Here is a 23,322-nt window from a genome sequence, read left to right as displayed (position 1 = left end):
TTACACCACATGGAGTCAAATTCAGACCATCATGTTTCTAGGCAAGCTCTACTACACACTGGGCTATCTCACTGCCCACACACCACCACACACTGGGCTATCTCACTGCCCATGCATGCTCCCAAGAGATTTTTGAGGATGAGGAGTGAAATTCCAAGCAGGTTCAAAGGGCCTTTGACACCATGTGTAGCATTTTATTTTCTATTGTTTGTGAGAGGTAAAGATGAACCACAAGCGTTTTACTTTAAATTGTTTAAAGACACAGACAAGTGACAAGTGAGATAACCATCTCATAGTGTGATGTGTTTTCTAGAACAATGTGCAAAGTATAACTTCATTGGTACAGAAAATCTGCTGCCTGATGCATACTGTACTTAATTGAGGAATATAGGAAAACGGAAGGATCTCCCCTCCTAGATTGCAAATGAAGTAGGTTACTTTGTGTGGGAAGGAGTTAAAGCCAGGGTAAGGGCAGGAGGACTCCTCTACAGTATGAGTTTCACACAAGCATAAGATTTATTTCTATAACAAGGAGGGACATTAATTAAGAAGGAGATGCAGAGATGCTTTTCTGTTACCAACAGAACAGCCTGGACTTCACACCTAGGTCTCTGGCTATTTCCAGGTCTCCCTCTTGCTTATGGGATGGAAGCATTTATGCCTTGGCATTTACTGCAAAGGCATGTCTGTCAGCGGACAAGTGACTCCTCGGTGCACGTGGACACTCGCTGGGCTCCTGCGTTAAGGGATGAAGAAAGAGGAGGATGCCATTATTCTTCAATGAAGTCCAGGCAGAAGGTCTTACAGGAAGACATTGCACTTCATCATTAATTATTGCTGGCTTTCTAAGTCTGCAGGCAAAAGACGCAAGAGCAAAATGATCTAAACCAAATCTCAGTCAAGAATTCCATCCACCAAATTGTAAAGCGAGAACTAGAGGAGACTGTACTGACCCGGTCGATTCTATTATGACTAGATCAAGATTGATGCTGTGCCTGTCCGGTCCTTTCTTACCCCAATCAAAACCCAAGTCTATGAAAAGGGTCTGCTTTGATGGTCTCAAACATGATAGGAAGAGCGGCTCCCTTTAGTCATTTCCTGTTTGTCAGTTTTCTATCTAGGTGTCAGGTTTAAATTTGGAACATGCGAGGTGCAGCGAACTTATCTTGGGCAAAAGAAGAAAAAAGGAAGAAAGAAGCTTAAGTTGCCTATTTTTAAATGGAATATAATTTAATCTATAAGGCAAGGTGACATCTTCTAGTTGTGCGAGTGACGGTGCTGTACAGTTTGCACAGTACCAGCAAGTGCTTGTATGTAAAGCATGGCTCTGGTTGCTTATGAATTGTTAAGTCTGTGATTTGAAGCTTGATTTGGAAAATGCTGACATGGAAGGGTGATGAAGGGAACAAGAAAAGCAATAGATTCCAGTGTGGAGGAGAGTCAAACGTGAGACATCAGGAGCAGATGCCTGATGCATGAGGACAGAGCACGTAAACCCCATTACGTCGTATGATTTGTACCTGGAATCACAGTCGCAAAAATGCAGTTCGCTCTTAGCTAATGTACAAAGATGAGGAACGTTCTGATCTGAAGGTCGCCACAAGTGAAGCTATGGCTTATACCACTGTGACCACTCTACTGACATTTCTGTCCCATCTTCTTCATGGTCCAACTCCTCTCCTAGAGTGAGGAAGATCAGTCCAGAGAAGCTTGTCCGTGGGTCTAATGAACACTAGAGGGCAGTACGCCAGAGGGTCATGCGTGTAGCTTACTGTAAAGGTGAGAACAGCCTCCTTACACAGCCAGAAAGGAGGAACTAGAAGGTGTTGGTATCAGTTATGGCACAGCCCTTCTTCAGCAGATGAAGGACTGAGATCTGCACCAATCACAAGACTTCTCTGTTCCACCAGGGGAAGTCCCTCCCCCATGGCTTGCACATCACAGTTGCAGGTCATTTACAGTTTAGCAAAGCCTGAGAGGGCTGCTTTCCAAGGCCACAGGACATGCTGTCTATAGTGGTCTATAGTGATTGGGACATGTCTCGATCACCGTGTACTGGTTATCTGCAGCTGCTGGAGTGTTAGGGCAAACTCCTCCCTCATGTGCTCGTAAATCTTTTGTTGGGTTCTCTAAAATGTTGAGCAGAAAGGCTTTGGGAACTTTTCAATTGCTATCCCATAGCAGGCTCAGATTCTGAAAGACTCATCTCAAAAAGAAGTGTGTATGGCCTTTGTTCATTGGGGTTTACTACAAATCAATATAAGGCAGCCTTGTTGTAAGAATCCCTTTAAACACTTTCTGTGAATGATTCCAATGGTGAAGACCCTTCCTGAAGGACTGGAAGCCTTCAGCAGGGACCTGTCGGCCTGCTAGCTCTTTGCCTCGCGACACCTGGACCTCCCTCAGGGAGGCTTGCCCATTTTTGACACTACAATTACTCTGAGGACACTGCAGCAGCTTCAGGGAACCAATGCATCCATGCACACTTGATGCTGGCACTGGGAGCCTTAAGGGAATTCTAAACGAGAGCACAACAGACCCAAGAGGCCATTGACAGTGGTGACAAGGGCCAGCACAATGGTGAGGAGAGTTCTGTTTGAGGAGGATGAAAAGGGCACCTTTGTCATTTGTGGCATAGTTTGGCAGCGTGGCTGTCTGTGGTAACCTAGGGAACAGAAGCAACAGTGACTTAAAGCACTCAGAGACTTGGCGTGTAGAGGTGCACACACAAAGTGTAGACAGTGCCAGCTGGTGGCTTCTTCTAACCATGACTTCTTAACTTCAAGAAAAAGTTGAAAGAGAAAGCAACTGTTAAGTTGGGGGTCAAATTTAGAGGAAATAGAAAATACTCTCGACTTCATAGGCTTGAAGATAAAACTTTTTCTTTCTAGTGTCTGTCTGTTTCGGTATCTCATTATGTCTATATTTCTCTGTCTCTGTCTCTGTCGTGTGCTTAATAAACAGGCAGATCAAATGCTGTACTTTCACTTATTTCCTCCCAATGCCGAAGTCCAGTGTGCATGTTTTGTTGTTGTTGTTAAGGAGAAACCTCTTTCCATATACCCTATCTGCACAAAAACTCTAATAAGGGACAAGACATGTAGCTTTGTTGGCCGAGTCCTTGAAAAGCTTGCACAAAAACAATTACCATATAAACTGGACATAGTATCATGTATTTGTAACTCAGGAGGTAGAGGTGTAAGGATCAGGAGTTTAAAGCTATCCTTGGCTGCAATGTGAGTTTGAGACTAGCCTGGGGTACACGAGACCTTGTCTCAAAAAAGAAAAAAACATACACCAAAACAATACCTTCAGACAGTATTCACAGGACCTCTGACGGAGCCAGTGCGCCAAGACTCCAGAGAGTGCTCTAGCAAAGCAACGCAGCAGTTACTAAGCTGGCCTAGCCTTGAAGACTTAGTGAGCACCACTCTTCTGTGTTCTATTTGCTATGAGTGGGCTGCAGGGAAGGAACAAGAAGGCGTGGCTTCCTAGGGCACAGTCCTCGGAGGCTTTGTTATCATTCATGGTACAAGGTGGCACGCTACATGAGGCACAGTGTCACCGTGTTCCCCATCCAATCACAAGTGAGAACGCTCCACATTTACTTTAGTTTTTGATGAGACAGGGTCTCATGTACCCCAGGCTGACTTCTAACTCGTTCTGTATGTGGCTGAGGGTGATCTTGAACATCTGACCTTCCTACACCCGCCCCCCGAGTGTTGTCATCACAGGCACACACAACCACACCTGTTTAATGTAGTGATGGGGGCCAATACTACTGTGCATGACAGACAAGCACTGTACAAATAACTGTCTCTCAGCCCCACTTTTTAGCTGATATGAGTAACTTACTGGAGATCTCTGAAATTCACTTTCTTCATCTTGTAAATGGTGAAAATAATATTTAGATATGATTAAATTGATGGTTTTATTTTACTTTGATGTGGTGATTAAATTCAGATGATGAAATACAGCACTTAGTTAAAATACAGTAATATGTTATACACACACATATATAAATATAAATATAAATATGTGATGATGTTTGTCATTATTCACATAGGAAGATTTTGTTTTGTTTTATTTATTTTTTAAAGACAGGATTTCTCTGTGTAATCTCGGCTTGGCTGTCCTAGAACTAGCTCTGGAGATCAGGCTGGCCTCAAGCTCACAGAGATCCTCCTGCCTCTGTCTCTGAGAGCTGGGGTTATTTGTAGCACACAATAACAACAAAAGAGAGAGAACTGAGATCTACTAACTGAGCTGATTTGATTTTATCATTGGCCCTCAGACGCAGCCAAGTGTCATTTAACAAAGGGATCTGCTCTGAGCAATGGGTTTGGCCGCATGAGGCAGTACATTCTGAGAGAATTGCCACACATGGCGGTTCATCAGTGTCTGAAAGATTGTAGCTTGACAGATGACTGTGTAGGTAAATTGTATTTGTAGGTGGTGAACAGTGATCCGGAAGGACACTGATGCATGTGAGTTCACTTCAGGACCACCCTGATTTTCACTTTTAAGTCTTCACACAATCCTAGCCGGGGTCAGTAGTATTCTGGCGAATGGTCCAAACACAGCCATGCAATGGCGACTTATACCATCCACAAGGTGTTCTCTGGCTCACACTACTACAAAGAGTAAAGCTAGCTACAGTGACACGTGGCAGCAATACACGCTCTGAAGATGAGGAGGCAAGAGGATTTCTGAGTTGCCTGCCAGCCTATGATAAGCTTTAGGGCTAGAAGTGGGTTCAGTGGAAGAAAGTTGCCTGTCCTTCCTAAGGTCTTGAGCTCCACCCCCAGGACCATGGAAACAGAAGAAAAGCCATCTTCCCAATACTCCAGAGTATCAGGTTTTGGAACAAACTATGATTTAGGGCAACAAAAACATATTTTTGTTTTGTCCCATATCAGAGGGCCTGAAGACACTGATTGCACTGGGCACACTTCAAAGTGTGTCCTTTGGGCTCAGTGATGCTGCTCTACTTCTGGGGCTGATAGTCTGAACCTCAAGGTCCATTTCAGGAAAGACATCCTAGCCCCCACACCCACACCTCTCCCACCCTTTAGTGTTCACTCCTTTGTAGGTGTCTTGCTGGACAAGTAGGGGGTTGGAGTAAGTGCATGGGGGTGTGGTACTTCCCTCTTTTCAGAGGCACGCCCAGTGAAGATGAAGACTGCCTTTTCTAGAATCTCTAATAGACACGAGCCTCTGCATTGGCCTCGATCATATTTCAACAAAGCGAACTTTCCTTATTTGAGGCTCTGGACATATCAGTGATACTGCTGGTCTAAGCCTTCTCAGGTGTCTGATGAGCTCACAATATGCCTGAAAGCTAACATGTCCTAAGGTCATGGGCATTTTGACCTATGGGGTCCTTCTGATAGATGATGGCCATCCTTCTCATGATCATGGAGTTACAAACTCAAACTAGGGAAGAATAATTAAATATGTTGACTGGCCATCCGCAAATGATGCCATATAGGAGCTCCTCACAGAGTAGTTCAAAATATTCGAATGTTAGCTTCCTTCTTCCAACCACCGGATTCTTTGGTGTTGTTTTTAGATAGCGTTTCATATACCCGACCACTCTTTGGTTCTTATTTCATTTTCCTGCTTCTATAAAACCTAGTTGCTTAGCATTTAAGCAGCCAGTATCACACCCAAACCAAGAGAAAAGCAGCAATTTGGGTCTATGTGTTTACAACAGAAGACAGGGAAGAGCTGTTCAGAGTTCTCAAGTCCATGTGATGTCACAGCGGGAGAATGATTGCACCCGAGTAGCTTCAGTGGGGAAAAAACACTAACACGAAGGAGACATGGTTTGAGGACATTTAGTTCAGGTAGTATTTGGCTTAAAATAAGACTGGTAGCATCTCAGGGATCAATCCCACTGTGTAGGACCAAAGGTAAAGATGGCCTAGAAAGTCTTACTTTCATGATGGATAACATAGCTGAGCTTATCTGAATGAAGGTGGTTAAAGTCCTCATCTTCATCCATTCCCCCCTTTCTTCCTTTGAGACAGGAGCTCACATATCCCAGGCTGGCCTCCAACGTGCTATGTATCCAAGGCTAGTCTTGAACTCCTGATCCTCTTGTACCTTCCAAGTGCTGGGACGGCAGGCAGGCATGCATTACCACGCTCTGCCCTCGATTCTTCTCTTCTGGCATGCTACCTCACACATCAACACTAATTCATTGAGACAGAAAAGTCAGGTCCCCTGAGACTTAGTGAGCCAGATTCTAAATTAACAGAGTTCATCATTGGGGAAATCAAAAGCCAATTGGAGAGAGCTTATTATAGCTGTAATGATTGCCAGCTCTCCAATGACTGTGATTGTTATTTTGAGTTACCTTACTTTTATACATATGCTTACTTATTTAATTAATATTTCAGAGGGTGAGCTTCCAATTTCTGGCTTTGCTCTATCGAAGCTAGAGAAATTGCTAAAATCTGATCAAGTTTCTGTTCTGTTTTCTAATTCCAATAAAGACTGAAACGTCCACAGACTATCTCCTTCCATTCAATGACACAGCTGAAGACTTGCACAGATCTACTCCATTGTTTTATGAAATAGAATTAAACGTGTAAAGCATTTAACATTTAAAGGCACGTCGATCTGAAGCACTCCTTGAACTCATTTGACCAAGCATTTTCCCCCGTTTTTTGAAATCACACCTGAGTTAGGATGTGCAGTCTCTTCCTCTATCTGGTAAGCACAAGGTGTGGGGACTTGTGCAATGGATAATTAATCTCTATTGCTATCTATAGTTTCATAGTTAACACTGTCTTAGCAGAAGTGTGAAGACACATTCACACCTTTGAAAATGGATGATTAACTAATCAAACGACAATATGAATGTTAGATAGAATTACAGAGATGACTGCAAGGCAGAGCTATTTATGATTATAACATTCTATTTAATTTTTAAGGGTGGATTGTTCAGTATAATCCGTGCTCCTCAAACATCTGAGCAGATTCTCAACTTTTTAATTACACAACTCCTCCAAAGAGAATGAAGGTGATTTTAGACTCCTCTCTAATTATGCATTTTACACTCAAGAGGTTAAGAAGGGAGAGAGGGGGTACAGTTCAAGACCACAGGCAAGGAGAAGCCTAGAAAAGAGAATCACATTTGAGTGAATAGCCAGTTAGCTTTCCCTCTGGACTTCATTAGTCCCGTTTTAAATACAAACTGATCCAAATAGGAAATTCAACACACTGTCTAGTGTTGCAAGTTCCCTGTAGATTATCTGATGTGCAAAACTCCAAAATGGGAGATGGGCCACTATCTTCATGATTTTGTAATTTTAAAAAAAAATTAGCTGTGTGTTTTCCTCTTAAATAAATGATTGGTGGGAAAAGCGATGATGTCATTGGAGGAAAGCGGGTCCAGCCTCTGAGGCTTCAGGCCATTTCCACAAAGAGTTCCTCACAGGCCTCAAGGAGGGCTGCGCACAGCAGCATATGCTCAGAGGCAGGGGCAAGAGCATCAGGAGTTTCAAGGTGTCTCAGCTATGTAGCAAGTTGGAGGGCAGCCCGGGCTGAGACCCTGCCTCAAAAAACAAACAAATAAACAAGAAAAAAAAAAAAGAAAGAAAGAATCAAGCAGCAGAAAAAACAGAAGCCTCTAGAAGAAAAATATTTACCAATATTTGTTTCTTAAAGGGAAACGGACGTCTGTTACTGGCACATACACCTTTGACCTCCAGTAGTGTATTTCAAGGATGTTTGAACTCCCCCCCCCCATCCATGCTCTGAAATCTGGCTTCATGAATGTTTCATTATCCTGCTCTGCAACGCTTCATACTAACTAGGCATCTTCATCTACTGACTAAGCATAGTTAGTTACTACAAAGCTAAACTTTTAAAAAAATTCCTATTCCTCCTCTCCCTCATTTCCAAGAGGATGTTCCCCCACCCTGCCCCCTGCCCACCACCAGGCCTCCTCACTGTCTGGGACCTCAAATCTCTTGAGGGTTAGGTGTGTCTTCTCCCACTGAGGCCAGGCCAGGCAGTCCTCTGTTGTATATGTGTCAGGGGCTTAGGACCAGCTCGAGTATGCTGTCTGGTTGGTGGCTCAGTGTCTGAGAGATCTCAGGGGATCTGGGTTAGTTGAGCCTTCTGGTCTTCCTATGGGGTCCCTCTCCTCCTCAGCTTCTTCTAGTCTTTTCCTAGTTTAACCACAGGGGTTCAATCAGTCCAACGGTGGGGTGTAAGTATCTGTGGCTGTCTCAGTCAGCTGCTTGTTGGCGTCCAGAGGAAAGCAGGGAAGGCTCCAAGGCCTGACACTATTACTAATGCTATGGTGTGCTTACAAAGTTATACTTTCATGGAAAAAATTGGTCATTCAAAGCATCAAGACACCACATTCAATTAATTAATTCAATGAATAAATTCTTCACATATTTTTCCTTGCTAAATAGGAAATGAAGATATATTACTTAGCCAAAGTTTACATATTGGTACATACTCAACCTTATAGTTGTTATTAAATTGTATTCAATGCTACTTCAACACGGCTTCTGCCTCCATTTCTGCACTGTAGCCACCCAGGCCCAGGTCTTCCCCATCTCTTTCACTTTTCAGCAGTGCTGGCTCGGCGCAGGACTTCCTTTCAGAAACATCACCTTCATTTGGTTCCATGCTAGGCTCTGCATCTCTTGGGCAGTCTCACCTAGACTCTGCATCCAGTTCCACAGATCTTCTGTGATATATTAATAAGGCTGCCAAGTTAAACTTTGATCCCAACCTCTTCTGGCTTAGTTTCCACACACACTCATAGATGGATGAGGGCACATGCATCCTTAGGCTCTGCTCTCACCCTCCAGTCTATCTGTCTCATTCTATAGCAGAGGAGCTACTTGTTCTTGTGTCCAGGCAGAAGCCTGGGCATCAGCTTTCACATGGCCACATGGAACCTCTTACAATATCGGATGAATTCTACGGTACGATATTGCTTGGATTTATCTCTTTCTGCCCGTTTTCATAGGCCTACTCCAGTCTGAGCAGTTGCTGCCTGGTCCCGAGCATCTCCACACGGGACTAGCTGCTGCTATTGTTTCTAGCTTTGTTGCCTTACGCTCACTCTGTTATGTACTAAAGAGATTTTTCTAAGTGAAGTTTCTGAAATATGGATATGTATTTGGGAATATAAATATATATTTTTGTATGTATTTTTAAGTTGGCACAAAATTATCTGGTGAAAATTTAAGTCACTGAAAATGAAAAATATAACATAAGCACTGAGGCAGGAAAAAAGCCCTGTAGAATATTCCTCTAGATGTACCCTGCTATGAAGGCATCCCGACTGATATAAGTTATAAGAAAGAGTAGATCTTTGCTATCATCATCTTAAAAAATATGAACATGCCCAGTGAGGTGGAACACACCTTTAATTTCAGCACTCAGGGGCCAGAGGCAGGTGGATCTCTGTGAGCCTGATGCCAGCTTGGTCTACATAGTGAGTACCAGGCCAGCCAGGGCTACATGTGAAACCCTGTCTCAAAAACCAATAAATGAACAAACACGAGGAAGTTCTTCTCTAGTGGTTACTTCTTTTATCCCCTTGTCCTTGAAATTGTATTTCTACCCATGCTTCTCATAAATTTGATCTTTTAAGATATTTATCTTAATATATATTATTTTCCCTAACTGCCCTATTTCCCACAGCAAAAACATGCACAGAGGTTGAGAGTTTTGTCTCCTGTAGCCACATGGTCTAAGTATTAAATAACATCATGCAGATTCATTTTCTGTTGCACATGCTTTACCATAGAGGCAGTGGAAAAACGCAGATAGAGTATATGTTCAAAATACTTAGTAAGCAAACATAATTGATCTCTGAGGAAAGCCAAGCTCTCCTAAGGTCAGCGCTTCAGCACAGCCCCTCCTCCTCTCACAATGCTTGTTTAGGTGTCTGTGGATATGCATTACTAATTTCTAGAATAAATATAGGTTATATTTCAATATTGACTCTTTTTAGAAGGTTTTCAGAAGCTTTGATTCTATAAATAACCATTTGTGGCAAGAAGAAATTTTATTATATCACTGACAATAAGCTCTCTATCCTTTCTCAAGTAATTCATTAAAAGTCACAAAGTATAGCATTAAAAAAAGTACATTATAATGATCTTCCAGTTGGCATCTTGATGAAATAATCCATTAAAATGTATGAAAAACAATTAACCACACATCATATATTTTGTTATAAATGATGTTTTATATCAGTAAAATGTCTGGGAAACATGAAAAGTCCCTTAGTCCTTAGTACAGTCAGTCACCATGTGGGGCAGAGATGCAGTTGTGCAGCGCTTGCCTCACAGGCAGGAAGCCCTGGCTCAATTCCCAGCACCAGATAAACTAGGCGCGGTGATGGTGCCTGTAACTGCACCACCCAGCAGGTGATGATAGAAGGGTCAGAAGTTCAAGGTTACCCTCTGATGACAAGGAACTGGAGGACAGCCTGGGCTAGATAAGACCTTGATCCAAAACCAAAGCCAAGACCCCAAAATAACTCTTATCAAGTGACATTCAATAGACATCTGACTTATACTTAATAGACACCTAACTTATAGACTTAAACTTAACTGAAACTAGGAAGTGACCCTCCCTCATTCGAGCTTTGGGTTATCTTATCAAAGCAATAAATGACTTGATTAATCACTGTCCATTCTTTGTCCATTACTTATTTCTGGCAAAAAGTTTGGCTGCTTTTAGATTAAGAAAAGGTCCAGTTTTCCAATTGCTGCAAACTTCTTGAGTATGAGAGAGGCTCTGAACTGCTGACTGTAGGGAGAAGGAAGCTATAGTATGAGAAATTATTCAGTGCGGCTTGGGGAGTCAAGCGGAGGACTTAGGTTCAAAGGTGATTTACACTCACAACAGTTAAGTTCTTCCAGGACTGAGAGGAATTAAATTCTTTACCTAGGGTGCTGAGTTTAAGGTCTTGTTAGAGAGATCTTGGTCTGGATTCTCTCTGCAACTCCTCGGCCCTCATGGTCTCCACTGAAACAATTAAAATGAGGCCCACAGAGCCTGAGACTAAAGGGAGGAGAGTGGAAGGTGGCCATAGAGACTATTAATTAGCACAAACAAACTATGTGTAAGAGCGGGCAATGGATGCCACTGTTAGAGAACACACTCTCATTCGTTGAGAATGGACAAAGGCTAAAAGGATCATTTGATGAAGATGCAGGGCATACTCTCAAGGGGTAAGAATGAAAAATGGCTGAAGAGATCTTCGTGTTGATCTGAGGCAGGCTTTCTATTACTTTTAAGGCTCTAGAACAAACAGCTTTCCCAAGGGATGTTGACCTGTTTCAGTGACTGATGTGCCTATTTGGATCAGTTCTTAGAAGAGGAGACAATGGTATGTCCTTGCTCCTTATCAGAAAGCCTTATGTGGACGGAACATTTGTAAGATTCAGCACTCCAGGATCAGGTGTAGAGAGCACTTCTGACATTCTGGGCAGTTCATGATGTCATGACTCTAAGGCTAGAGACGTGACTCTGGTCTTTCATTCACTTGATCAATAAGTAGAGCTGTACTGTTCCTGTCCTTGGCTATGTAGGATGCTCATTATGAGAGAGAGCTGTGTCCTTCAGGCCTGCGACTATCCAATAAGCTACTTAGCAGCCCTAAGTATCAGAATGAGGCTGGAGATGCAGACTTGAAACTTGAGAGGGGAATCAGAACTCATAAAATGCAGCAGTTGTGATCCAATCCTGAAAATGGATCTATAAGAAAAAGACTACGCTGGAGACCTGAGTTCTCTGGTCAAGGATTTAAAACTGGAAAAACACTAGTCAGCGAGAAAATAATAAATTAGTAGGAGACATAAGTGAGTATGGTTTCAGTTCAGTCCAAAGTGGGGATAGGATTCAAAACAAAAACACAGCAAAAGGGAACAAGAGGGTCAGGTGCTACACAGAGGCTAAAAATACTGGGAAAGGACAGGACGTCACAGTCAAAAAGGGGTCAGTCTGATGTCTTACTGCTTAAGCTCTTGACAGTGCACATCATCTTGTGAGTCTGAGTCTGCTTTCCACTGGAAAATGCAAGTCCCTGGGGCTGTGCGCTTGGCCAGCTCTTCCCCAAAGACCTAGAGCATGGATAGCATGTGATGGACGTTTACCACATCTAGTGTTCTACTTCGAACACTCGAAGGAGAACAGTATTTCCTTGACCAAAGGTGCGGTTATGACCACTTACGTTTCTTACTGAAGGAAGGACCATCTAGAGACTGCTCCACCTGGGGATCCAGCCCATAAACAACTACCAAAACCCAGACACGATTGCAGATGCCAACAAGAGATAGCTGACAGGAGCCTGATACAGCTAGCTATCTCCTGAGAGGCTCTGCCAGTGCCTGACAAATGCAGAAGTGGATGCTCACAGTCATCCATTAGATGGAGCACAGGATCCCCAATGAAGGAACTGGAGAAAGTACCCAAAGAGCTGAAGGGGTTTGCAGCCCCATAGAAGGAACAACAATATGAACTAACCAGCACCCCCAGTGCTCCTTTGGACTAAACCACCAATCAAAGAAAACACATGGTGGGACTCATGGCTCTAGCTGCATATGTAACAGAGAATGGCCTAATTGGTCATCAGTGGGAGGAGAGGCCCTTGGTCCTGTGAAGGCTCTATGCCCAAATATAGGGAAATGCCAGGGCAGGGAAGCAGGAGTAGGTGGGTTGGGGAGCAGGAGGAGGGAGAGGATAGGGGATTTTCAGAGGAGAAACTAGGAAAGGGGATAATATTTGAAATGTAAAGAAAGAAAATATTTAATAAATCTATAAGTATGGAAAAAAAAAGATTCAACCCACAGAAGCCCATATACTTGGATTCAAAGCTCACAACAGCAGCTATAGAGCATCTAACATGTTCTGGGCACCAAATGCTAGCCATGCACTGCCTAGTATTTCCAAACTGATCTTCTCTAACATTGAGAGCAACATAGTAAATTATGAGTTTTCCCCATTAAAAAATAGTATCTCAAGAGCTGTTTGGTCCCCAGTGGTGGAAAGCAGCATCGCTGTGCTTGTTATACTGAAATGATGTCATCCTCTAAAACAAAGAGACCAATGGGCCAACATTTCAAAATTAGCTTTAAAGAATAAGCTCTATTAGGACAAGTGCTATCTTTTAGTTTGTTAGTGAGTATGTGAAATGATAAATTCTGAGACGTCCGATCTGGTAGACGCTGAACCGAACTCCTCTGTTCATGGGAGTACCATCACTATCAGGTGTAAGCGATTTCTCTCAAAGTCAATTTACGGGGCCCAAGCACAATTAAAACTTTTAATTTGAAGCTTGACATGCGGGCACAGCTATTATCACTTGCATCTGTTTTATCAGAACTTGACAGGTTTTCTTTGTTGGTTTAAACCTATTTAGCGTATGTAGGCTATAGGCAATCATTTATACTGAAACCCAACCTTCAAAGTAAAAATAATATGAAAATCCAAGGCATATTTCACCCTGAAAGTAAACAGAATATATAATCTTTCAGGGCTAATAATTTCTATAATTGGAATACTTCTGGGATAATTAAGGGGAGTTGCGTTATTCATCTTCTCTGAAAATCCAGCCTGTGATGCCCTCTTAATGGTAAGCTGAGGAGGCTGTCATTAGCAATATTTCACAGATGGGTTGTGTTTGAGTTTTATTTATTTATTTTTCTGCCTAGCCCTTTGCCCCCTTTCTGATTTCAGAGTGTATAACAAACATTTTTAAGCAGAAATATAGACCATGGTGTCATGCGTTTTGTCTTCTGCAAGTCAGATGGTGAACGGAAAAAAGGATGGGATAAAACCTGAAGCCAGGAGGGAAGTGTTTGCTGGTGAGCTTCAAGGAAAAGGGAAGTCTCAGTCGGGGGCCCAGAGCACCATCCCCACAGCTGAATAAGTCACAGTTCTAGCAGGCATAGCTAGTCTCAAAATCAGAAACCAGTGAGCCAAATTAGGTTAGACAAAGTTCTTGTCCTGTCCTGATAGGATGTAGAAGCCAGGGAGACAAATGAATGGAAGGCCAGAGATCATCTCCTGAACCTTAAGATGGAGATATGTAGGTCAGAGAGCCTGAAAGAGTGCCAGGCAGAGCTTGGGCAGTAGGGTTCTGTTACTCTGATAAACATCATGACCAAAGGCAAATGAAGCAAGATAGGGCTTATTTGATTCCGAGATTGTGAGAAATCTGATCGAGTAGACAGATTTGAGGTTACAGCTCATCATGGAGGAAAGTCAATGCAGGAACTAAATGCAAGAACTGGAAGCAGAAACTACAGAAAAATGCTGCTTACTGGCTTGCTCCCAGGCTCATACCATCTTATACTGCACGGGCCTACCTGCCTAGGGATGGTATTGCCCACAGTGGGCTGGGCCCTCCTACATTAGCTATAAATCAAGAAAATACCCCCAAGACATACCCACAGGCTAATATGATGGAGGAAATTCTTCAGTTGAGGTTCCTTCTTCCCAAGTGTGTCAAAATGACAACAAAGATTTGTTATCACACACAGAACGGTGGTCACAGAAGTCCACTACATGGATGGTTATAAAGACTAATGCTTGTCGGATCTAAAAAAAACCAAAAAGAACTCTGTATGATTTTAGGCTTTCTTACAGAGCTACCTATACAATGGTTGTTCGTCTTTGCTGATCTTTGCTTCACTGAGAGAGGCATAGCCAAATAATTTTCTTGGCATTTCTGTTGGTCCCTCTTGTTGACTCGAGTCAAGGCTGAGGCTTGGCCGTCTCTGCTAGGTAGTGTCATCGCTGTTGATCATGTTTGCTATCCCAACTCTACTGAACTGGACTACTGATATATCCATGAAGTGTTTGCCAGTAGATTGAGCCACTGTTGCTACTAACCCATAAACCGAACTGTTGGTTTCCAGACAACATAGATGACAGTTGTTCTAAAGAACATTTTTTTTTTAAACAGGTCCACTTCCTCCACAACCTTTCTTTTCTATTACCTCTGGTGGGTGGTGATCTACAAAGGAGGTGAAAGCATTTAAAAACCATCATTAAAAATAGGTTTTTAAAACATTAAAGTTACAGTTTGCAAAACAGGCTTCCACTTTTTTTTTCCTGTTCAATGCCTAACTGTTCTTTAAGATCTACTTTAAACATAAACATAAACATCCATCCAAGCCCACCTAGAGTTAAAGTGATTTCTTCCCTTTTTATGCTCACATGCCATCTTCTATCACATGTTCTTATTTATTTGCATGTTTGTCTTTATGAGTATTTGAGAACAACAGAGACCCTTCGGGCATCATCTTATTCATCGCTACTTTCCCAGGACTCAGTGGGGTGCTTGGCATGGGGGGTGGGTAGAAGCCCTCTGATTTGGGGGAGAAGCCAATCAATGTTGAACTTGGGTCATTTGTCCCTTTTCACAGTAACAGTGAAAGGATATTCGGTACAGCTCACCAGGTTCATCTTCTCTACACGAACCAAACTCCCCTGGGATGTTTTCAGTACAGCCGGCCACTGAAACAGCACTGATACCTCAGAGTCAGATGAAAACAAAAGGCATTGCTATTCTTTGTCAGGCTTCTTAGCTCCTGTGAGGAGGAGAAAGGCCCTTCGCCTGTGTGAGGAGCACTCCAGGAAGGCTGGTGTTGCAGCATAATAGACCAGCATCATTTTTATTATTTCTTGGGAATCTGGAGCGTGAACCCAGAGCCTGGTGAATACTGTTGAAGTTCTCCGCCTCTGACTCGCATCCCTAGCCACATTATTATTATTATTTCTAAAGATGCATTTTTCCATTTTAGATTATGTGTATGTGTGTGAGGGTGTGTGCACAGGTCAGCAGCTGCCAGGGCAGGCTACAAAGGGGCATCAGCTTCCCTGATGCTACAGTTACAGGCAGTTGTGAGCTGCCAGACGTGGGTGGTGGGAGTGAATTTGGGTCCTTTGCCAAACAGCATATGCCCTTAGCTGCTGAGCTAGATCGACACGACACCCATCACCCTTTCTTTTGAGGTAGGGTCTCACTCTGTAGCCCTGGCTAGATTGGAGCTTGCTCTGTAGCTCTTTCTGGCCTAGCGCTCACAAAGATCTACCTGCCTCTGCCTCCCGGGTTCTGGGATTAAAGGCGTGCACCACCACACCAGGCTCCTCCTCCTTCTCCTCTTAAAAGAATGAACTGACATCTTTGACCCAAAAGAAAACTGTGGTCTGTTTCAAAGAAGGCAACCCAGAAAGCAAAGCACAAGACAAACAAAGCTTGAGCCTAGGAAACTTTCTGCCAAAAAAAGTGACTATGTCACCCCACCCCCTCCCTGGACCCCTGGCATCCCTCCTGCAGCCTCACTTGAACTGAGAGGGCACACTGCTAGATCTCCTCTGTTCACCTGATGCATGTTACACGGAGTACTGAGTTAAGCATGTTAGTGCCTAGATTTTAGTCCTGAGGCAGGCTACTGCTGAGTAATTAACTTCAGAAGGGTTAGTACACACAGTGTAGCTCAGAAGAACAGTTTTCCAAATGGGAAAATAAAAGGCATAAAATATAAATTTCATGGTAACAACTGCTCTAAATTATGAATGGGATGATGAGACCCAGACAGAACTGTCAGGATTTCTAATGGGCCATCTATAAGGTTCCATGATCCACGCAGGCTTGCGTTTTGAGTTTGCAGGTTAGGAAACTGAGCACAAATCATTACCAAATGCCACACTGGGAGTCAGAGAAATAGAGATGAATCTCACAGCTCTGACGCTGGGCAAAAGAAGCCAATGCCAAAGGCCTTCCTGTATGATTGTACTTGGATCCAGGACAGCCAAACCCAATTAATACTCAGAGAACTCTGTTAGTAGTAACATGGTCGCTTCTATGTGGGATTTTACTCGGGAGTTAAATCATGGAATCATCTAGACCATTAATACACAGTAGTAGTATGTCCTCGCATAACAACTCACTTACCTGGACAAAGATTTGTTTTTATTACATGTGTGTGTATGTATATGTACATATATGAGTGATACATAAATAAAAAAATGCTGAGAAGGAATGAGTTGAGCTCTGTCCAGGTAGCCCTGTGTAGCAAGATCTCTCTTACTAGCTACATGCCCTTTCTGTGGTAAGTTTCAGTTTTTTAGGCTAAACAGAGACCCTTACCTATTTTACCAGATGAATGAACAGATAAATTATTGCATGTAAGTTAAAAGTGACAGAACTTGCTGATTAGTGTGGAAATCTATTTAATAAGCTTTGTGATACATATTTTGAGATGGTTTAACTGGAATTATTATTCTACACAAGATGCTGCTGCTCCTCCTAGACACCACAGTCAAACTAAAAGTTCAGACCTAGGTATGGGAAACATCCCTTCAAGTTGTTGCTAGGTGGGTGGTTCACAAGACCCCCCCCCCCACCAAACAAAACAAAACAAAACAAAACAGGCTGTCAACATTATACTTAGTTACCCAGCAGAACTTGATGGTAAAGCCTATTGCTGAAGATACCATAGACTGTGCCCACGAAACTTGGAGAAAGCAAGCTGTTCCTGACCTGGAAACATTTGAAGGCTCACAATGCTCCAGGTGCTAAGCTGGCTGCTGGAGGGGATAAAGTCCCCAGTTCTGAGCCTGTGAACTACATTAGCGACTCAACCTAGCAAGATATGCTCATTAGCTAGGGTGTGTGTGCATATGCCTGCACACACAGAGAAAAGGATATGAAATAATCTTCGGAAAGATTTTACTCCAATGCTGTTTTGCTATTTTTAGCCTTCAAATAGTGCCTAAGTTCTAGACTGCTTAGGACAACATGTTGATACACCATTGGGCCTAATGTTTAAGTTATAGCCTCTGGGTTCTTCTGGTATGATCTCATAACTACTCAAGCTTTGCAAGTTCTTCAGTGTGTTTAGAGGCCCTCCTGCTCCATTCTGCCAGTCAGCCCTTGCATCCCCACACCTGTGAAGTTGCTCACAGAACTCCCATCATTGGCCTCTGTCTTAGCTAGGGTTTCGATTGCTAGGATAAAACACCATATCCAGAAGCAACTCACAAGGAAAGGGGTTTTTACCACACAACTCTTAGTTCATACTCCATTACTGCGATAGGTCGGGGCAAGATCTCAAGGCAGGAACCCACTCGGAGGCAGAAACTGATCCAGAAGCTGTAGAAGAACACTGCTCAGGCTGGAGAGATGGCTCAGCGGGTAAGAGCACTGACTGCTCTTCCAAAGGTCCTGAGTTCACCAGCAACCACATGGTGGTTCACAACCATCTGCAATGAGATCTGGTGCCCTCTTCTGGTGTGTCTGAAAACAGCTACAGTGTACTTATGTATAATAAATAAATCTTTAAAAAAAAAAAAAAAGAAAAAAAGAACACTGCTCACTGGCTTGATTCTGCATGGCTTGCTCAGTCTGCTCTCTTACACTACCAATGACATTGCCCCCCAGGGGCTGGGCCTTCTCGTATCAATCAATTGTTAATCAAGAAAATGTTCTATAGACTTGACTACAGGACAGTCTTATGGAAGCATTTCTTCAATTAATATTCTCTCCTCTCAGATGTGTCTAGGTTTGTGTCAAGTTGACAATCTCAAACCAACACAGCCACTGACTGCTTCCATGTTCTAGATGTCCTTCAAAACTGTCCTAATCTTTAATGCTTTTGCTCCAGTTTTTGTACTGGGACGACTTGGCCACCATCTTTTACGCCAAGGGCAACTTTAACTGATTTTTCATGGTTCCTCCAAACACCCTGGCACTCCATCCCTTCTGAGAGATTACTGGGGGGTTGTTGGGTACCACACACATTTTAGCCTTAGGGATCATGCTTGTAGATGGCGCAGAAATGCGGTTCCAGATGTCTAGGATGGTGCGTTTTCCTTACTCTGAATTTCTGTACTGTCCAAGAAATTATCTACATAACTTGGGAATTTTCTTGCTTTGAGTTGCCAACTTATTTCTGCCGGGAACGAGCAAAAGGAGCGTATTCTCAGTGCCACCACTTTGTTTTCAGACGCCCGTTAGTCACAGGGAGAAGCTGAATTCAAGGTCCCAAGGTCCAGGGGATCTGAGGACTTCCCTATCGCTCAACAGCTTCTGTGGTAAAAGGCTGTCTGAGTCCAGCCATCCCTAGGACCTCGCTGGGAGGGTTAAACAAGTTCACAGGCAGCTTTGCCCCCTTATCACTCTCATCTCAGACCTAAAGTCTAGGAGAATGAATTAAGGAGCTTGAACAGGTGCCCTGGATATGGTCCCGTCTCCAATGGGTAGCCCCTTATTTAAGCCACAATGTCAAAATACAATTGGATCACACTGTGGCTCCCCTCCCCTCACTTTGTGTTTCCATCCTATACAAGTGTCGTGTAACCTCCCTATAGCTAAACAGTTCAGATCCCGAACCGGCTGCCTCCCCGAGCGCTCAGAAAATCAAGCTTTCATTTTAAAGCTTCTGTCTGTAAAGGGAGTTTTCTCAGCTTCCACCCAAACCGGACAATTTCCTAAGACTTAACTCCTAAAAATGATGTGTATTGTATTTAAGAGTGACTTGTAAAGATGATAAACGTTTTCCCCACCGCATTCCATTTACCATGAGGATGGTGTATGAGAAAGGGAATTTAGTTTAAGTACCAGGCATCGAGGTGTGGAGCTCAGCTTTCCGTGGTACGGAAAGTCTAGTTAGTCAATTTTAGGGAACACTGAAAAATAAAAAATTTCCAAAATATTACTATCTAGGATAAGGCAAAAGCAAGCAGCAACTGTTTAGATATTCTGAAAGGTGAATTGTTTTAAGTAACAAACATCGAACAATAATGTTTCAAGTGATAGTCATGGCATAAGCCATATAAGAGGTCCCTCACGGTCTCTGGGATGTGTTCTGTTTTGAGCGTGTTCCTAAGATGACCATGGAAATGAAACTCAAGTACAGAAAACCCACCGGAACTTATTATTTTCATGTCGAAGGCCACTAGGTGTGGCTACAGGATTCGAGAGAGCGTACCCAGTTCTAACTGGAGCAGACCCAATGTATTCCCTTTATCAAGATATGTTTTGCATATGTGGTTTAATTACTTGAATGTTGGGTGCCCGACTTCTGTTTCTGTAACTCACCTCACCGTCTCTAAAATGTTCAGGTGTTCCTGTTACACATCCAGTGGTCAGCTGGAGCTACACCGGCATCTGCCTAATCTAACAAATCATTCACTTCCAGCAAAATAAAAAGGGCCTCCATAGCACTTTCCGCGTGTGTTCCTCAGCACATTTATAAAACATACAAGCAAAGGAACCGCCTTCCTGCCCGGCTGAGTGAAGCTTTAATTCACCTTGGCACCTCAGCGGACAGCTGTAATGAGAGCATTATCTCCAAATAGGCCCTTAAACGGGAGCCCTGCTGAGCAGAGACACACTTTCCCAGGCCTGTTCAACTGTGATTTCTTTTCTGCCAACTGACCAGGCGGGCTCAGCAGCAGGGAAGGAAGGTCTGCAGGTAGGTGTCGAGAGGATCATTTGGAAAGCCTTGAATCCCTTGCAGGGAAGAGGCAGCTGCTCCATGTTTTCCCAAACATCTGTCGCCGGCCTTACTCACCCTTTGGAGGCTCGAGCTCATTAAACAGAGATCTGATCACGACTCAGAGGAGATCTGATCACGACTCAGAACTGAAGGTCGCTCAGAGAGCGGAAACAGGCCTAAGTGCCACCCAGAAAGTTACCTTTCCCTTATGTCAGCAACAAAGTACAGCTTTCAAGCAGTGTCAAGATCCATAACACCACCCAGACTGGACTGTCCGCCCAGGGGATGTCACAAAACAGAGGTCTCCTGTGCAGGACTCCTGCAGGTGGCTTTTCTCCCAGGAACAGCGCGTTGAGAATAAGGGCTTTATTTGTATTACTTTGCCTCTGGCACTCAAGACTGGGGCTGAAACCCGACAGGGACAGAAGGACTAACGACTGAATGACCGGGACATTCAGTACTGTTGAGATATGAGGCCTAAGTCTCAAAGCCCACGTGCTACTTCGAAAAGCCAGGCAGTGCACACACGAGGCGGCCTCTTGGGAGCGCATGCGTGGCCACGCCCTCTTTCCCTGCGAAACCCGTCCCCTTTCCAGCAGGATTCCGGGAGAGGGCAGTCGGGCGCAGGCGTAGAACAAACCGGAAGTAGGAACAAGGGACGTGGGCGTGGCCAGTTCTCGCTGCAGAGGTCGCGCTCGGGCTCTCCGGTCCGAGGCTGCGGGCGAGCAGGCGGCTGCGCGCGCAGCCCAGCGCAGGCTCCTCCCCTGCCAGCCCCGTAGCGCTTGAGTGGCTTGCTGCTTCTCCGCCCTCCGAGATGGCGCTGGACCCCGCAGGTACTGGGGTCGGCGTGGTTGTGAGGGCCTGGGCGCGGGTCTCTGCCCGGCGCCGGCGGTCAGGTGCTCGGAGGATGCATGGCTTCCGCGGCTAGCGCCTCACCTAGCCCGGCGGCTGGGTTTCCACTCTCCGCGACAGGCTGTCCATCTGCCGCTCGCTGGGGCTCTGGTGCTCAGTGAGGGGCGTTGGGTTCCTTGTGTCAACTTCCATCATCTCTTCAATCTCTGCACCGTCTCGTCTAGTTGTTTTTTGTTTGTTTGTTTGTTTGTTTTTTGTTTTTTTTTAAAATTTGTTTTTCCTCCGTTGGGGCGCAGGCTCCTTTTAAACAGTATAGGGTATAGACACAGTTGTCCCAGAAAACTGTGCACAGTTTGACATTTTGTTCCGGGAATTTTATGCCGTCTACTCCCAAGTTCATCCTTGTAGCCCAGTGTGACAAAGGCTCCAGGACCGACTGGCTAGAGTCGTTTTCTTGGAAACGGCATTTCCGAGTTTTAACTTGCATGGTTTCACTTAGGTTTGCAGTCCAGTTCAGTTGCTCAGGAAGTTTTACAGAAGCGCACTCAGTACTTTTAACTAACGGCGAAGAGACAGAGATGGAAAGGTAGTGGTAATGAGTCTATAGTCTTTTTTTGTTTGTTTTGGTTTTTGGTTTTTCGAGGCAGGCTTTCTCTGTGTAGCCCTGGCTGTCCTGGAACTCACTCTGTAGACCAGGCTGGCCTCGAACTCAGAAATCCGCCTGCCTCTGCCTCCCAAGCGCTGGGATTAAAGGCGTGCACCACCACTCCCTGGCGAGTCTAATCTTTATGGATAGAAAAACTCAAGGTATTGGTAGGTTAGAGACTTTCAGACCTTTGAAGATTCTGAATCGAAAGCTCACGTGTGGCCCTCAAATAGGGTGGAAACTAGGTATAGCATTCAAATAACTGGTCACTTTGTTATAAAGCTAAGTGTATTCAATTGTTCCAGAATAGTATTTGCATGGTTGGTTCTTTTATCTCCATTTTCACAGAGTAGGAAGCAGGCTCAGAAAGGTTAAGCCGCTGCCTGTAGTCACTCCCCCTAGCTCGTTCCTAGCTGCAGGTCCATCAGATGTGAATTCAAATGTCCCTTCCTCATAGAACTTAGCACTGTCTAAAGCAAACGTCTGTTCTGTTCATCTGCTGCAGCACCCTGCTTACTCTCCACCCAATGTCATAGACCAGAGTCTACAAGTGTCTGTCTATATCATGTCTGAGCACAGATAATGGTAGACTCGGGTACTTCTATAATTTCAAGCATGAAGCAGTTGTAGAACACCGCTCCATCCTACCAGTTTGAGGCAAAATATTTGGACTGGACTCTGAAGCAGCAGTAGACCCAGGTTTGCAGCAGCAACATGAGCAGCGGTTATGTGGTAAAGCATACTGAGTCTTCCTTGGTTTGAGGGTGACTGCTTTGATGGGAAGGCAGGAGGCAGTAATGAGGAATGGGGTAAGGGAAGTTCAGGTAAAGCGCATATGATTTGGGTATTTTATGACCTTGAAGATAATCTCATGCAGATAGGGGTGGGGCACTCAGGTTAAAGCAGTGGCTCTCAGCCTTCCTAACGCTGAGACCCTCAGGTTCCTCAGGTTGTGGTGACCCCCCCAACCACAGAATCATGTTCATTGCTACTTCATAACTGCAATTTCACTACTGTTAGGAAACATAAATTTCTTGGAGATAGAAGCTTGCCAAAAGGGATGGTAATCCCACAGGTTGGGAGCCACTGGGTTAAAGGCCTGCATGGATCTTTATTTAGACAGATGAGAAAATGTAAGAAACACTTCATATTTGCTCTCAGCAGTTTCTTGTTACTCTTCACCCCCTGGGAATGTGTAGTGTGCTCAAGGCTACATTGCTATTGGCCTATTGGCGTTTTTTTGTTTTTCTTTTTTTTTTCTTTTTGGTTTTTGGTTTTTCCGAGACAGCGTTTCTCTGTGTAGCCCTGGCTGTCTTGGAACTC

The 23,322-nt window shown here is 44.0% G+C and overlaps 1 protein-coding gene and 1 long non-coding RNA gene across 2 annotated transcripts in view; one reads left to right on the top strand and one right to left on the bottom strand.

Moving 5' to 3' along the window:
- Positions 1-540: 540 nt before the first annotated feature.
- On the bottom strand, positions 541-20,984 carry LOC110302549. The gene is made up of 3 exons (XR_002378808.1): positions 20,701-20,984; positions 14,442-14,592; positions 541-736 (listed from the first exon to the last, which is right to left on the bottom strand). It is a non-coding gene; the product is annotated as an uncharacterized LOC110302549 (long non-coding RNA).
- Positions 20,985-21,160: 176 nt separating this feature from the next.
- Positions 21,161-23,322, top strand: part of Cmc1 (C-X9-C motif containing 1) — a 77,781-nt gene continuing 75,619 nt past the window's right edge. The window contains exon 1 of the mRNA XM_021171243.1: positions 21,161-21,334. Within this exon, the coding sequence (XP_021026902.1) occupies positions 21,316-21,334 (19 nt within the window). The 5' untranslated portion in view covers positions 21,161-21,315. The remainder of the gene's footprint in view (positions 21,335-23,322) is intronic.

This window comes from Mus caroli, chromosome 9 (assembly GCF_900094665.2).
Source record: "Mus caroli chromosome 9, CAROLI_EIJ_v1.1, whole genome shotgun sequence".
Lineage (NCBI taxonomy): Eukaryota > Metazoa > Chordata > Mammalia > Rodentia > Muridae > Mus > Mus caroli.
The sequence above is the reverse complement of the archived record's forward strand: the minus strand, read 5'-3'. Positions and strand labels throughout refer to the sequence as shown.